Genomic DNA, 18,067 nt, shown 5'->3' on the forward strand with positions numbered 1-18,067 from the left:
TTTTAAACATTTATGCAAGTCAATCATAATTTTAATGTTTTCAAGAATATTTAATTTTTGCAATAGCTGCAAGGGTATATGAACTTCATCTTGCCAAAGCTTGCTTCCTTTCTTGTTGTTGTTTTCGGTCGTTAGTGGTGATAGTTTTTTGATAATTTATTTATTTATTTATTCGCCAAACAATGTTTACTGGCTACATCTATATATATCTTAAAACTAAACAAAACGAGTTAAGAAATATTCAACTAAAGAATACCGCATTAATTGTTTGTTGGAGCTGAAGTCGAACCGCATGCTAGGTGGTAAAGCATTATATAGTCGAATAGCCCGACAAATAGGCTCATAAAGGGCGTAATTAGTCCTACAATGCTTAATAAAAAATGGTTCGTGAGAACGTAAAGACCTGCATGGCACACAAAAGTCTATTTTGGAAAGCAACACAGGGCAATCAAGGCTGCCAGCAAGAAGGTCATTCAGAATAAGTGAGGCTTGTATTTTCCTACGGTCTTCAAGGCTAGAGAGATGGACAAGACAACATCTGCTAGAGTAAGATGGCAAAGGGTTAGCAAAATTAAGTGAAGAAAGAGCAAATCTGAGAAATTTTTTTGAATGCGCTCAATTCTATTAACGTGCGAAGAAGCCGTAGGGTTCCAAATGAAAGAGCGCACAAGTGCTGAATAGAGTGTAAATGCATACTATTTCGCCTAATAAACCCAAACATAGCATAGACTTTGGGTATAATATAGTTAAGGTGCCCAGAAAAACTAAAGTTACTATCAAACAAGACCCCGAGGTCTAAAGACTCACATTGGTGTGGCAAAAGCTGTGAGTACTATGAATAGGGACTTAAAATATCAAACGTGCGTGTACTATACCTGACGAAATAGCATTTATTTAATATAAGTGGGAGCAAATTATTGACACACCACGCACTAACGAGGTTCAGGTCAGCTTGAAGCAGGCTAGTGTCAGCAACTGAACGGATAGATCTAAAGATCTTAATATCATCAGCATATAAAAGATATTCTGAGTTCATAAAACAGCTGGAATAAATATTATAAAAGGAGGAGGGCCAAGGGCACTACCTTGAGGAAGGCCAGAAGTTACAACAAATGCGCAAGAAAGATTACCATTAATGTTGACCCGATAGGTTCTCCGATCCAAAAATGATATAATCAATTTTGGCAACGAGGGATGAAATCCCAATTGCCGAAGCTTGGCGAAAAGTGCTTTATGGCAAACTTTATCAAATGCTTTTGCAAAATCTAAGTAGATACCACCTACCTGACACTGACGTTGAAATTCATTGAGACAATAATAACTAAAAACAGCTAAATTTGAGGTAATAGATCTACCGGACATAAACCCATGCTGATTGGGCGAAATGTATGGCTTCACAAGAAAGGAAATTTGCTTGGTGATAATCCGCTCAAAAAGTTTAGATATGTTACTAAATTTGGCAATGGGTCGATAGTTAATGATACGGCACTTACTACCCGATTTATGAATTGGTGTAACCGTGGTTTCTATCCATTTTTTTAATAAAACACCCCCTGGAAAGTGACAAGTCGAAGATTAATTTTAGAGGCTGACAAAGTGCTGAGACACAATTTTTTAAGAAACAGGGAGAAAACCCATCAAGGACAGGCTTAATATTATCATCAAAAACGTCCACCGCTTGATGAATATCATCGAAGGACACTGAAAAAATTCCAATATTATGAAGAAACGGAATATATATTAATGTCTCTTGATGGTTCGAGAAATTTGTTTCTTCTTTTGATCGGTTTACCTCCGTTTCCCCAAAGAATAACACAAATCGAGCGCTACAGAGTGTGGTTTTTAATAGTACGATTGATTAAGACTACATTTCTAATTATAATTATATCGAGCGTGATACTGCTTGATGAGTGGCGTCGGCGCTGCTAAAGGGCCGAGTGTGGTACTGCTTGTTGATATCGACGCTGCGGAAGGGCCGAGTATATCGCAACTCGTTGAGTATCGCACTGCTTTGTGTGCGGGATCGGCGCTACGGAAGGGCCGTGTGTCGCACTGTTTGATGTTGGTGCTGCGCAATAGATCGATGAACTGCTTGGCGTTGCCGATGCGCGATGGCTGGATACACTGCGTGATGGCTGGGTGCACAGCTTGGTGTCGGCGCTTTGGGAGGGTCCGTTGTGCACTGCTTGACGTCGTCGTGTCCCGTAGTTTGAGTACGTCGGGTCGTAGTTTTCTGGGTCGTTATAGAGGAACGAACTACTTGGATTTTCTAGTGGGATGTGGGAATGTAGGGCATCGTTAGTTTCGAGCTGCCGGGCATCGTTAGTTTCGACCTGCCGTTTATTTTGTATCGTTTCCGGGTCGGAAGCCGGAAACGTGACTTCTGGTAGGAACTCACTGAGATGGGCCGGAATTACGCAAACCGTGCCGGGCGATCACGACCGGGCCTAGGTGTGTATTCCAAAACCACACCGGGCGTCAGTGATCCTCACCAGGTCGTAGAGTCGACTTCAAACCGAACTCTTACGCAACCACCACCACTACCAAGACTATCTACCAGAACACTTACACGGGTATTCCTCCTAGTTGATGTTTCCTCGAGAATCGTCGGAACGCAAGTGTCTGGTCTGGGGCTGCGTCTCCGCTTATATAGGCGTTGCTTAGTGTGACTAGATCGGACGATGATAATAATCCCGCAATCGATAACTTCGTCGAATAAGTGTGACCGGGTGCTGTTGGCAATGGGCGCGCGTTTGAATAATAAAAGGCCAGTATTTGGAATGTTCTTTTAAGGTTTTTAATGTGAAAAGTTGAATTTTACATATTTGTGACGGTGGGTCGTCACAATAGGATTGAAGTTAGAATTAAACAATTTTGCGAAAAGATTTGCCACACCCAGCTCAGAGGAAACAGTAATGTTATCCATAGTCATAGAAGAAGACTAATTGTTTTTTGAATTAACAAACCTCCAGAAAGTTTAATGATTTTGTTTAAGACCATTCCCAACATTGATAATGTACTGGTTGTACAGAAATTTATTTAAAAATTCAAACTCCCGCTTGTGTCGTTCCCAGTCAAAAAAAATTTCGAGTTGCCATATACCGTTTGTAAAACTTATTATCAAGGTTTTTGTATTTGTTTAGACCACTTGTGTACAATGGCAGCCTATAAGGACTCCATAGCTTCAGAGGACAATTCCTTTTGAGAATAGAAATAACATTAAGAAATTTTAAATAGTAATCATCAACACTAGCATGCGAAAAAACTGAAGACCAATTAACAGTTATTATATCATTATGAACAGCGAGTAGATTATTTTCATCAAATGTGTAAAATGGAACTTGAGGTAATTCGTGCTCAAAAGTCTAAAATTGTTAACAATTACAATAAATGAACATCGCGTATCGAAATAGGACATTCGGATGGGCTATAGATTAATTGATTTCTGAATTAACAAAAACTAGATCTAATTATCTATTTAAACAGTTAAAGATTGTATTTATCTGGGTTAAGCCCAACAATTAATAGGATCTCATGTGGTAAGTGAACGTTGCTGAGAATTAAATTAGAAGAGTGGGGATCCTGCACCCACACCTAGGTTAAAGTCACCCAATAGGCAGATATGGTCGGTATCCAGTAGCCCTTGATCAACGCAAGAAATGTTAACCAAATGTGCCTCATAGAGGCTGTAGTCGCTGTTAGGTGGTATGTATGATGCAATAAATAAATAAAATAAATAAATTGGGATTGAGCGCAACGTTCTCTTCCAAAAATTATTTGCAACTCAACTTTTTTGCCGAATGTTCGTAGACATAAGGGTAATACAAAATAATAAATCAAAGTCTGACAGCACGGTCGAACATCCAGAAAGGCGGCTGAGCAGTATTTGTGATCTGGATAGAAGACTAATCGGCCTATAGGATTCCGGGAAGCACGGGTGACCTAAGTGAAGACTAACTATACATAAACAGGATTGCCAAAAGAGAGTAAAAATCAGAGATCGTTGCTTGGACTTCTTGGCTTATTACAAACTTAAATGACGTAAAGCGATTCTCCAAATCATCGGCCAGGACTTCTTGGAGTATCTTTGGGCCTAAGTGCCAAAGTCTTTTTCGGTTTCGGGTGCATTTTCACAGCTCAAGTCCGTGATTTTGGCTGGGATCAATTCAGACTTCCTTCTTGCCATGTCGATGGTAAGCATTGTCCTCATCCAGACTCGGCGGATCGCATGCATTTTTCTGGCCAAGGCAGCAATTCCTGGCTCCGAAGCAGCGCAATATGGTGGAGGAATAGGAATACTTCCAGCAGGATGAGCAGCTTGGTGGATCTGTTAAACGAAGTCCTTAGCAAATAAACCAACATCGTTCACATTAACAAGGGAGGGATGTTCATGAGTCAATGCAGAAAGTCGGGAACCGAAACTTCATATATCCGAACCCCGAGGAAGAAGCCTGGTTCTGGTATCGACCGTATAGGCAGAGATATTTTAAAAGAGAGCGAATAGGTCTGAGGTAACGCCCGGACACTCTGAGATAATAAGATCCTGTGCATATCTGTAAAATAGATTTTGAGCTTTGATTAACTCTTTAAGAGACAAGTCTCTCTTAGTTTTCATTTTATTTGTTTTAATATTCCCAATAAATCTGAGCATCCAACCCATTGCTCGTTTTAGGCGCATATAATTTGAAAACCGGTCAAGGTCTATCGGTGTATCTATTACCATCGTCAGAACAGTCTTCCTTTATTCTTTAAAGTCGTCTGTTAATGGGATCTTTTACCACTCTTGTTCTTTTAAAAATGATGGGCCCAGAGTCCACACTGTAAGCGGGTCATATTCATTGCACTTTGAAGTTTGTATGGCTTTATCAGATGGGTTCAAGACAGTTAGGACCTATCGCCATTTATTTTCCCTTGTTATCTCCAGTATTTCCGATTTGCTTATATCGCCTGTGGTTAGAGCAAATCCAGGCGAGTACTGTCCTTGAATCTGATCAAAACACAAATCTTTCAATTGTAATATTATGACCATCAACAACATTGCTGCTTGCAGCTCTAGCCTTGGCACTGACAATAACTTCAGAGGATCACATTTAGTTTTGCCTGCTAAAAAGGAAGTTTTCAAATGGTCACCAGGTATGATACGCAAATGTGCTACTGCCGCAATTGCCTTTATTTACTAGCGACCTATATCAAAAGAATTTGATATAAAACCTATTAAATCAAAGTGTGCACATTACATAATTGCTTATCTCGTAGGGTAACACGTAGCTACGAGTATAAATAGTTGAATTTTATGCACCTCAATCGTGCCTATAAAATCCCTCCATAGAAATCTGATCATATATGACGCATCTTGCTACATTTGAATTTGATGCGCCGTTGATGAAAGAAGCAAAGCCATGTTGCCACTCTCCGTGTAAGGATGCCAGATTGAACATGCCGCCCGGTGCGGCAACTGCAAGTGATGGATTGTTTGTTGAAAGGGCTTCGCCATGATGCAACTTTCTGAGGCTGCCAGGTCATAGAAGCCGCCCTGCGCGACACCAGAATACGGCCAGTTAAAGAAGCAGCGTCATGATGCAGTCCACAATGTGAGGACACCAGGACATGGTTACCGCCCTGTGCGGTAAAAGCGGTGATTGTGTCTGAAGGGTGCAGCAATATGATCATCTTTTCGCTCGGATATAAATTTAATTTCACATCTCTTGGAATTCTGATAGTCAGATCGGTGGCGAGAGCAAATTGTAAATTTAATGAAAATGTTACAAGCCTGCCAAGCTACTTTGAAATACTTTAATAAAACACTTATCGGTTTAATGTAATGTCCGTTGGTCGGTCGTAGATATAAACGATTAAATTGTATTTCTGCTCACGTCCAATGACTTGGCGGAAATGACAAAAGTTTAGTATATTGTTTGGTGTTTCGCGTTGCTTATAATATGTTTAATCGGACCGTTCTTGATAAACATGAGCTGAAATTGGAATTCAGGGTTACAATAGTGCAACGCACTCGAAAAAATACGGTTGTTTTAAAATTATGTCCAGCAACACTTACTGATCAAATTGGGAGTAGAAAGGTTCATAGGCGGAACAGATTCGTTGTTTGCCCCTTTAAGCAGGTGCCAAGATCAAAAGGATTCTCAAAGTCTTAGGCACCTATTGTCATCAAAGAAGGTCGCCTTGGCAGTCCTAGAAGCTTGATTGACGACTTTTTTGAAATCAATATCAGCAGGTTACTGGTCGGATGATTTGATCTTAGCAAACTACAAATGCTTAGACGCATGGGGGTCCAAATGGTTTTTCCATCAGGAATTCGCAGAGATGGCATGAAATTGAAAGACATCTTAGCCGGATTTGTTGCCTGCATGCGACATTGAACGGGTAATAGAACTTAAAGGAATAGAATATATAAAAGTTTAGCGCACCAGCCGGCCTGCCAAAAGAAGAGGCAAGGCCGGCGAAAGTTATGTTAAAGTGTTCAGAAACACAATGGGAAACAAAATTTTTATTTTTCGTGTATAAATAAGGTCGTGCGGTTTTTTTTTACGAAATTAAGAGATTTATTTTAAAAAATTTGTTACACTTTTACGCTTTAAAGAATTGTCTATCGCTAGTCACCTTATTTTGCCATCTTTCTGGCAAATCACGGATTCCGCGTCAAAAGAAGTATGGTCTTTTTTTTAATATCCATTATTTGGAAAAGTGCTGGTGTGCAGAACAGATTTGATCGAAAGAAGCAATGTCTCGGCTAAACAGCGGGTTGGGAAGGACTTCCCATCGAAGTGTTTCCAAGTACCTTTGAACGATCCGGCGTTTGAGACGTCGCTTCAGTTCATATGGCACCAAATTTCCTACTTTTCGGATTATTCGTTTGGCACCCAATTGCCTACTTTTCTGATCATTCCCATTGTTTTTAAGGGATTGAAAATGGAAGGTTGAGTGACTCCAAGCGAATCTGGAAGTTCCTTTTGCGTTTCTGATGAGGTTTAATTGAGCAATGTCCCCAATTCCTCATCTTCAAATTTTGGTGGAGCTCCGGGTCGTTCTTCGTGGTCTAAATTGAAATTGCTACTTTTGTACCGTGCAAACAACTTTTCACTCGTTCGTTCAGCTAGAGCATGCTCACCATAAACCTCAGCTAAAATACGAAAGCTTTCGGCAGCCTTTTTTCTCTTAATGTAGAAACAATGTTGCTTAATTTTTAGTGAAATCGCAGTTACTGAAAAATGTCAGTGTTGCCAGATCAAATACCGGCCTATTAAACAAATAGCGTCGTCTGTAAACGAAACCGCACGAATTTACTTATACGACTAATCAACATCAACCGGTTAGCTTAACACAATTGGTTAACTTAATACAAAAGTCAAACCTGTGAAAAAAATGTTCTGAAAATTGTTTTACTGTGACGGCTTGAAATCAAAATAGCTATTTCACCAATATATTTGTGTTTTAGAGCATTGGTGTTGGTGTTTGCTAAGCCATTAACAGTGTTTAGGCACCCCTATTTTAAATTGTATTAGAGAAACCGACGATTCTTATTCCGATAGTGAATGATGATCTCTGGCTTGAAATAAGCAAACCATTGTTAAAAACTGTTAAATTAACATTAAAAATTAAAACTCTACTATATTTATCGAAAAAAAATATGTGGAATTATAGAAGCCTTTCCCAACACGTAGGCATGTAATCTTTCTTTGAAACTGAGAGCTTTGTCTCAAAGTTGTTTGACAATGGGTGAGTGTGTAAATATCTAATTTTGATTGATATAAATATTGTGCTCCCTTCCATTAATCCGTTAAATTGCCACAAAAAAGGAAAAAAATACACGAACTTAGATTGTAAAATTTTATTTGATAAAAGTATTGCCATAACCAAACATTTACAATATCTTATTTTCGTTTTAGAAGAAATTTTAAAATCGCCGGAAGCAATTTGGTCGTCTTCAGATGGCACACATTTCTTGTTCGCCTTATTTAACGATACGAATGTTGGAATGATGTCATATCCCTGGTTGTCGTCTGGAGCTTTATTTACTGGAAGTGGCATCTCTCCTGGAAATTTTTTTCCAGAAACCAAAAATGTTAGATATCCAACTCCAGGCACTGCCAACCCAGAAGTACAGCTGTGGGCAGTTGACATAACTAATTTAAGCGCTATCCAAAAATTTCAAATTAAACCTCCCGCTTCTCTTGATGGACAGTAAGAAATATCTTTTATATGAGCTTGACATGTTAATATGCATGAAAATTTCGTTCATTTATATATATTAGAGACTATTACCTCACATCAGCAGGTTGGATATCTGACAACAATCGCCAAATATCGGTTGCTTATATGGGAAGATCTCAAAATTACAGCGTGATATCAATGTGTTCTAAACTTCGAAATTGGAATTGCTTTGAAGTAAGTCATACTTTCTTGATATCTAATTATTAAAAAAAAATTATTTTATTCAGATACATTCTGAACGTGCTCCAGAAAATGAATGGTTAGATATTTTTCCTCACCCTGTCTTTTCGTCGGATGGCAGCAGTTTTTTATTACTATCAAGTATTCAGGAGTCCGGACAATATCAGTTCACACATATAAAACATATAACCACATCAGAGCGAAGAGCTTCTGTTATTTCTCATGGTCGATATGAAGTAAGTAATATTAAAGACACATTGCAAAATTAATTAATTACTTGATTTTTTTTATAAAAATAAGCAAAGCCACCAAATAACATAATGTTATTTAGTATTTTGTGCAATCTAGTATTAATAATCTCTGTTTAGCTTAAAGGTATATTGTAAATAACAAGAAAAGGGCACACGAAATCAATCGAAGTGAAAAAGAGGAGTTTTCTCTCTCAATAAATTAAAAAGCTAAAGAAAATAAAAATTATAACTACGAAGATTATAAATCAGGTGTGGGGTTTGCCCAAAAGTTACGCAATGTTACCATACTGCGAGATAATTAAGTTTTTCATAGAAAAGCTGCTGGAGCTCTTTGTTGAGAGGGGCGTCATGTTTGAGGCTGTTGCCACAATTTACGAACTCCGTTCTGAGTTAAAGCGTGCAATGCTCCGAGGATGCAGCGATCCACAGTCCAGGTGAGGACCAGCCGCATGTTGACGCTGATGGAAGACAGCGAGAAATTGCAAATGGCCGAAATTGCAATTTCCTTCTGGAAGAACATGTTGATGCAAGAACCGATTGAGCAAAACATACGCTCAATCAGTCAGGTTGTTGAACTGTACATTGCCCGAAAGGAGCTGGCTGAACATAAATTAGTTGCCGCTGAATTGAAAGACATGACTGCACCGAAGGCACCCGTACCTCAAATTGATCTGAACGACATGGAGGCTATGATCCCTGAATTTTCTGAAGGCGACAACTTGTCGGTGCAAGTATGGAACCGTGAATTTAAAAAATACGCCTTAGTTAATAAGCTAAACATTATGCAATGTCTGTCGTTTTTTCCGAGGATCAGCTAAACAATATATGCTGTATGAAAAGGTGTCCTCCTGGCCATAGATGAGCACGATGCTCACAGAGGTTTTTGGAAGCCAAATGTCTAATCTGGAGATTGCTAAGCAACTACAGAAACGTACAATTAGGAAAGCCGAGACCTTGGTGCAGTATTTCGTCACGATGCGCAATATTGCCCAGCAAGGAAACTTTGACGAAGTGGACGGCTTCAAGGATATTATCGATGGACTAGAGGATCACAGCGGATGCGTCGCTGTGCTCTGCTATTGTACCACGTTGAATAAGTTACGTCAAAAGCTTATTGTTTACCTTATATGTTAATGACCTTCCCGATGCGTTATCTTAATGTGCACTTGTATGCTGATGATGTCCAATTGTTTGTGAGTCGTCCTTTCAACAGAATAAATGAATGTATAGATGTTTGTAACAGAGAACTTGAACGTGTAAATGAGTGGGCCGGCAACAATGGACTTGGGATCAACCCATCAAAATCAAAATGTCTTGTCATAAGTAAAAGAAAGATAATTTTTAACAATTTGCAGCCACTGAGTATGAATAGCACGCCACTTGAGTACGTTGATACAGCTGTAAACTTAGGTTTTACATTCAACAGAACTCTTACCTGGAATGATCATATTAAAAAGTCTGTCCGTAACTAAAAATTGCCTGCCTAATAGCTAAAACCTGCATTGTTCCAGCGCTATTTTATGGAGTAGAAGTTTTTTCAAACTGTGACACTACCAGTAAGAACAAAATTAAAGTTATATTTAATTGCATAGCCAGGTATATATTCAACTAACCACATACAGATCACGTATCCGAATTTTCGATGAAAATATTCGATATCTCGCTAAATGAATGGATAAAGATGCGAAACTTAATTTTTCTGCAAAAAATTATTTTCCAAAAAGAACATTTGTATCTTTTCGAAAAACTTCAATTTACATCCTCTAGAAGAGCAAACAATCTTACTTGCATAAGACCTAGATCATTGACATCCGAAAGACAATTTTTAATTAATGCTATTCGATCATGGAATCAGCTTCCAAACCATCTTAAAAATATTAGCGGTGCCACGAAATTCAAGATAAAATTATTCACACACCTTAAAAACACTATTACGTAAATTAAAGTAAAAATAGAAGGCGACTTAGGTTAGTTTTTATGAAAATTAGTTTTAAGTATAATGTAACAATTAAATATTTGCAAACTCGTAGTGACTAGCGCATTAACTTATAAGTTCCAAACTTGTAGCGTTAGGATGAAATTTTATAATAAATACAAATACAAATACAACTGTCGATAATGCGATTCTAGAATTTGCAGCCTACACTCGAGGACTGGAATTTCTTCATTAGCTCCATTAACTATGACTTTGCCATGTATGTTTTCTATATGGCGTTCGATGGTGTTTCTTTGCGATCTAGGATGTGTTAGTTTTGCCTCGCCGACAGCTAAATTAGGATCTTCTTCTTTCCCCATGCCTAATATTGCCGTAACCGACGCAGAATGTGTGTATTATAATGATAAGCTTGGTAACGCCGAGTATACAGGATTTTCTTTAATATAATCGAGAATGTTTACTTGCGATTTGATGTTTACAAATGCGTATGCGTGAGATGATGTGTGTGATATTGAATTCCACGTGTGGCCTTTGTCATTGGGGTGAAATACTGATATTTACTCCACAAGCTACAGGGTCAATGATAAATATATAGATGATTTGCCATGATTGCGTTCCTCAGCTGGCGCAGCCGTTGATGCTCTCCTGTTCTCGAATGTTCTCGGCCACGTTGGATTTGAGGTTAGGATGAGCCCTCTATATGTTTCCGTGATGATGTCTATGAATGTACCACCTTTGATATGGTGCGAGTACTCCACTCGTGCTAGAAGATTGTTTAGCTTCTCCGCTTGTGGCCAACTGGTTTGACCAAAGTTCCCACGCTGGGTTTCAGGTTAGGGTGAGCACAGTGTTTGTGTCCGTGTTTATGTCCATGAATGTACCACCTTTGTGTTGGTGCGAGTACTCCACTCGAGCTGAAAGCTTACTTAGCTTATTCACATACAACTGCCACCATAACCTGAACGTAATTAATAATCAGAGACTCATGCAAACAAATGACGCTCGAATGACGAAAATGAACGAATACTTCTCCTAGTCCTGTCACGGTCGCCTTTAATGTAGCACCTAACTGGCTACTTTCCGTCAACCATGAGCGGTTGATAATGCTCTGAGTCTCGTGTTGTGTTCTGATGCGTTTTTTCTCAATACATGTGTTTTATTAATCTTCAAGTTGTAAAAATTGTCTTGTTTGCGTAATCGACAAAAGCAAAGTGAGCTGCGCTTCCGCGCTTACATAAAATATCGCTTAAGTTTACAGAATGTTATGCGTGACGCAGTGTTGTTAAAATGTTAAATGCAACCGTGTGTGGTTGCTACATAATTTCAGTTACGTTAAATTCAAATTCAAAACTTATAATTATAACAATAGATCTCCTCCGACATCCTTAATAAAGAATATGTACCACCGGATGTAATCATATGTTGTCCGAAGACTATGTAGTTCCCAAACTAGCATGAACGGACGATCTCAACGCGCAACATATTCTGTTGAGATACTCGTCCCAGTCCTTTTGCTCAGGTCGAAGATAAGCTCTAATTGCAGAAATTACAGAGCGGCTAACGCGCTCGGACGCATTAGCCCGAGACGAATGGACGGCCGTCAGCGTATGCGTAATTTCTGAAAAGCGTGAGAGCGAAATTGTGAGCCGATATTTCCACTTTTAGATCTGGGATAAGGTTCAAGGAAATCATAAACAACCGTTGGCGGTCGCAATACACAGTTCGGAGCTTTAGTGGTTTTGCACACTTCGCAGGCATTTATATAAGCCTTTACATCTGTAACAAGGCCAGGCCAAAAATAGCCTTACTGTCTCAATCGTTTTGTGTATGCCGCCGTGAGATGATAAAGGACTATCGTGAGCTCGCGAGAGGATTACTGGAACCAGTTCTTTAGGTATCCAGAGCTTCCAGGCATACTCATCATGGACGTGCTCTCCCGTTAACTGTTCGGCTTTCCGATAAACATAACCACTGTCAGACTTAAGATCAGAAAAATTTTCTTGGTTTGCTTTCACCTTTTCTACAAGAGAAACATACTCAGCTGATTGGAAATACTGTGAGTTCATGTCCACTCGCGTAAGTCTATAGCGGCTACCACGTCTTCGTTAACACAGGAAAGTGAGTCGGGAACAATATTTAGAGAACCCTTTCGATGATCAAATGTAAATTCATATTGATTGAATTTAGGTCATGATTGGACATTAGCCACTTCAATGAAGCATGATCGGTTACGATTTTAAATTGATGTCCCTCCACATACGCACTAAAATTCTTGAGAGCTGCTACCGCCGCTAGACATTCTTGCTCGGTAACAATATAAGTCCGTTGAGCTTTGTTCAGCTTCTTTGAAATGAAGGCAATAGGCCGTTCGTCTCATTCTTTAGACACCCGTACTAGTACTGCGCCTATCCCTGATTTACTAGCGTCACAATGTATCGCAAAAGGCTTTGCAAAGTCGGGCCTGCATAAGACTGGAGCCTTGGTGAGTGAAAGTTTTAAGACTTGGAAAGCTTTAATGGCTTCGTCGGTTAAACTAAACCTTCGTTTTGTGGTCATTAACACACAGAGCTCAGAGTGAAGCGAAATTGGCAACAAAATAACGATACCACCCACACAAAACTGCGTAACGTCTTTGGTAACGGAAAATTAGTAATTGCGGCCACCTTTTCTGGGTCGGTGCGTATTCCACCATCGCCGATTATATGTCCTAGATATTGCACACGAAGCATGCAGAAGTGACTTTTGCCAATGTTTATCGTCAAGCCTGCACGCTTTATCTGAGGAGCGATCCCTCTGAGAATTTCAAGATGCTTTTCAAAACTGGAAGAAACTATCAATAAATCGTCAAGCTAAATGAACACATCGTTTCTGAGATGATCTGGCACAACCTTGTCCATTAAACGGGACATTGTACTTGTGGCATTGCACAGCCCAAAAAGCATAACCTTAAACTGGTAGAGCGGTCTACTGGGACAGTGAAAGCCGTTTTGTCTCGTGATGAAACCTCTAAAGGAACCTGCCAATAGGCATCCTTAAGGTCAAGACTGGATATGAATTCCGCCTTAGGTTAACGACTTAAAATTCCCGCTACCTGGGGAAGAGGGTATGCATCCTTCTCTGAAACTGTTTACCTGTCGGCAATCTATACAAATCCTAACTTTTCCGGGTTTCATGACCATTACGATAGGAGAAGACCACGAACTTTCGGACTCCTCTATCACACCCAATTGTATCATTCTGTCAATCTCGGCATACATGGCCTTTTCTACTGCGGGTGAGATGGAACGTGTCGTTGTTTTATCGGTTTTGCCGAACCGACATCGATTGAGTGCGTTATCAAGTTGGTCTTGCCGAGACCTTCTTAAGTGAAAGACCGAAACCAATTAATGACGTGCGTTAATTTGGCTTTGCCGAACTCGGACAAGTCGGATCAGCATTAACCTTACAGTCATGATCGGATTCTAGTGAGGATACATAAAGGCATTTCGGAAGCAAATCGTAAAGTTTCGAGAAATCTATGCCTAAATACAAATTTTGCTTCAGAGAAGGTACCACGTAGATTTGTAAAGCCTTTTTAAGGTCGTTGTATTCTACAACAACTTTTAAATTACCAACTATCTGCTGAGATGTTCCATCAGCAGTTGTAGCGCTGCCTTTTATCGTCTTAAATTCTTTGTTGATAATTATGACACTGGCTAGGATTCCACCGACACAACTTATCGATGCGCCAGAGTCTAACGGTCGATCGAACATGTCGATCGAACATGCGAATTGATAAAAAATGTCGAGGATCCTTTGGTCCTGCAGGTAAAGAGCTAATATATTTCAGTCCGGCTTTACACGCTTTGGCCTCTTGTTCATTATTTGCTTCCGGAATATTAATTTTCCCTAATATTGTAAATTTTCTGTGAAGCAAAGGAAAGTCTGGGGATATTTGTACGTCAGGGAAAAAAGTTGGTGCAACTATAGCTGCACGCTCTATGGATCGGTCATCGTTGCTTGGCTCCGAACGCCACTGGAGGCCTTCTGTTTGTATGGCGGCATCGACACGCCCGCTCTGGAGTTTTTTGAACACTTGTTACAATTTTTTTTGTATGTGCTGGCAGCTCCGCAACCTTCCTTGCGGCAGTTCCAGCACAACAAGGAAAAGGCTTCAATATCGTCTTCTTTATCGGATGCCGATTCTGGAGGCATCTCCTGTTCTGGACTAAATTCCGAGACTTCGCGTTTGAAAGGGGAAGATCTGAAATAACCCTGAAAACGCCTGCGAAAAATCTCCCTCACTGATAGAATGTCGATATACAAGATCTCATGTCTAATTTCGGGACGAAGTTTGTTTTGGAGAACGCGAATGAGATTGTGAGGCATCCAAGGCTGTTCTAATTGATCGATTAGACTTCAAATGGAGTCATAGAAACAATCGAATGTTTCGTTTGACATTGGTTTGGCGATCCTAATCCACTCCTCAAGATCACCTTCATCCCTACTCGGTCGAAACTGTAGACGCAAGGCTTAACAAAAGCTATCCCAACTTCAGCATAAGCTTTGTGATATCGCCAATAGAATTCATTAGCTTTTCCTTCGAAAAGAACGCTAGCATTCCTACAAAGTACAGTGAAATTATTGCCTAACGTCTCCTTAGTAAGTGCTTCAACGCGGTAAATAAAATTCTCCACTGACACTCCTAAGCCGGAAAATTTTATTTTCCAGCCGTTCAATATATGAACTACTTTGTTTAATAAATCTGAATCGGCACCTCGTAGCGACGCAGAAGAACACGGAGCTAAAATCTCTGGCGTAGAATTCACCCTGGTTTCTTCTCTTGTATCGATCCGATTGAAAGCACTTCCAAACTGTTGAGAATTGAACGGTTGACTCAGCTCGTTTGGGGTTCTATTAGCACCTCGATCGGACATTATCCTTGACATAGTTTCAGAAACGGACTTTTGAATAGAACTGGCCATACTTTCGGTAAGTGTAGCTAGTAATCTTCGCTCCATGGCTAGTAAAGTGATGGCATTCGTAGTAATAGCACTTGGAATAGTATCACCGCTGTTAATGGTATTGGAATTGTATCCTGACGAAGAAGCTATATTATCTGATACTTGTTTGTCCGCGTTATCTACGATCTGACGGTTCTTCGATTAGTTACGTGTTTGTCGGCTATCCCCACTCTTTGGGAGAGTTGGCCTACAGAAAGCTTTGCACACCGGAAACAGTGCCCTTTTTCTTCCAATGCGCTTCTATGCATTACTTGTGAAATTCATGTTGACATGATGTAAGGCAAACCTCTACTACAAGTATGTATACTTCGGCCTTGCATATCGGACAGACGATGTTTGCGCCCCTTTCGGCTACCCTTTCCGGAGATCGGTCTATCCCCATCATGCACACGGACGATAATAAAAAAATGGTTTTAGCTAATCCAATGTATATAAACGGTAAGATAATATATTCCTCAAAAATTTCAGCGGTACAAGAGTAGTTTCAGAGATTAAGTTTCAGCGGTACGATAGTAGTTTCAGTGATAAGATATAAGAGGTACGATAATACTTCAGCAAAAATTTAAATCTTCGAAACCAATGAGAAAATCGAAATTACGTAATAAGGAAACATTAACTGAACTCTTTGCTTGATGCTCTGCGATGAAGAGTCTCTATATTTTACAAAATATCTCAGAAATTTGAAAATAAAAGACGAAGAAAGGAAAGAAGTTTCATACTTTATTTGGACTTGGTCAGCGGATTGTTCGAAAACATACTCGCTTAAATTCCAACTCCGGATTTAAAGAATATTAGTCCTCTAGTCACAAGAAGGGAAAAAAAATTGGGCATAACCGCTTTCTGGATATGGCACAGCTCGTGAGTAATACCAGTATTTTCCATAGAGAGAAGTATATGTAAGAATTTAATTTCATAAGGCTGATTAGTTCAGGGTGATTAGTTTATGCCTCTGCTTTCCTCAGACCAAGACACCTTCTCCTTTCTGCTATTTATAGGAAAATTCTCTTGTAAAATTTATAATTTTCGGACAGTCAGAAATACTAATAGTCACTCAATCTGTTTTCCAGGAATAATTAAAATTTTTAAGAAAGAATTCTATAAAGAGTAAAGAAAAATGTTAAAGACTGTTAAATTTATGCATCTGTGAGTCTCAATTCATTAAGGCCCCACGTTGGGCGCCACTTTTCTTATTAATAATAATAACTTATAACTATAGCGTGTAACGTTCGACTAAAGTGCAAAGTACTTTAAATGATTTCAATGATCTGTATAGGCTGGGCACGCTATATATTCCGGCACTAGCTCGTTGGCTTGGGGGTGAAGGTCTTGCTCGTACAGATCTTGACACTGTCTACGTATTACTATTAATAGGATCAGAATTGAGCGTGTTTTCGACAATATCTAAAGTTAGTTACTTAACCAGAAGAATAGATGCATAAATTAGAAAAATAAAGTTTTTAGAAGAAAGAAGAAAGTTATTGGTAGGGGACAGAGTAAAAGAAAGAGAGAGAGATTGGTTGTTTGCTACGCCTTGGATGTAATGTGGCTCACATTTTGCCCCCCCTACCTATAACCACCTGCCGCTAGAGCATAACTCTGGTGATCCCTTTTATACCCTAGGACCGCAGAGACATCAGCTGAGTTCAGTTAGTACATTTTTAAAAGCTTCCATTTTAATAATTATTTCATTTGCAGGTAACATTTTTAATTTTTCTTAGTTAAGTTACGACATGGTAAAACAATATCATCGAGAAAAGATAAGATATAATAAGGGTTAAACAGCATGAGTATATACGGGGCTTCACAGGTGTATATAATTTTGTATGTAAGGTAAATATGTATGATGAGTGTATAAACATGTGCAGAAAAATAATTAAAAATAAGTATTGTACAACAGTTCGTATAATATAATTGTTACAAATAGTTATATGTTCAAATGAAATTTGTTCTATTATAAATATTAATATTGATTCTTGTTTCATCATTACTTAGTGGTTCGCTATTTATTTACTTGTATTCTTATTAAAATTAATTATTATTATTTTTTTATTATTTTTTTTATTATTTTTTATTATTTTTTTCCAAAGAACAATTATCAGGGTAAATTAAAACAAATCATTTTTAGGTTTTAATTCATTTACTTTTTCATGGTTAAATTTTAAATAAAGGCTTTGATAAATTTTCGGCATTGATAATTTTTATATCGTGTATGAGATTTGTGCCAATATATTTTCAATTTTTTATTTTCTGGTGAATTAAAATAAGGGTTAAACAACTCACACAGCTGGTTCCTCAGCGGACGATTGATCTTCCGAAGCGGGTAGGCTGGAAAATAAATCAAGGCATTTCTGCTTTGACATTGAATTATATGTGCATTATAAACGTTTCAATATTTTTTTTAACCAAAAACGAATTTAAGAAAAATTTTGTCAGGGAGACAGCAACCGTAAGTTAACCGCTCATTAGAT

The 18,067-nt window shown here is 38.8% G+C and overlaps 1 protein-coding gene across 1 annotated transcript in view; it reads left to right on the top strand.

The window, feature by feature from the left end:
- The window catches only part of LOC108138498 (inactive dipeptidyl peptidase 10), a 252,831-nt gene that overhangs the window by 124,393 nt on the left and 110,371 nt on the right, over positions 1–18,067 (top strand). The window contains exons 4-6 of the mRNA XM_041710131.1: positions 7,905–8,199; positions 8,271–8,403; positions 8,457–8,645. Of these exons, the coding sequence (XP_041566065.1) occupies positions 7,905–8,199; positions 8,271–8,403; positions 8,457–8,645 (617 nt within the window). The remainder of the gene's footprint in view (positions 1–7,904; positions 8,200–8,270; positions 8,404–8,456; positions 8,646–18,067) is intronic.

The sequence above is a fragment of the Drosophila elegans genome, unplaced genomic scaffold (assembly GCF_018152505.1).
Source record: "Drosophila elegans isolate 14027-0461.03 unplaced genomic scaffold, ASM1815250v1 contig_788, whole genome shotgun sequence".
NCBI lineage: Eukaryota > Metazoa > Arthropoda > Insecta > Diptera > Drosophilidae > Drosophila > Drosophila elegans.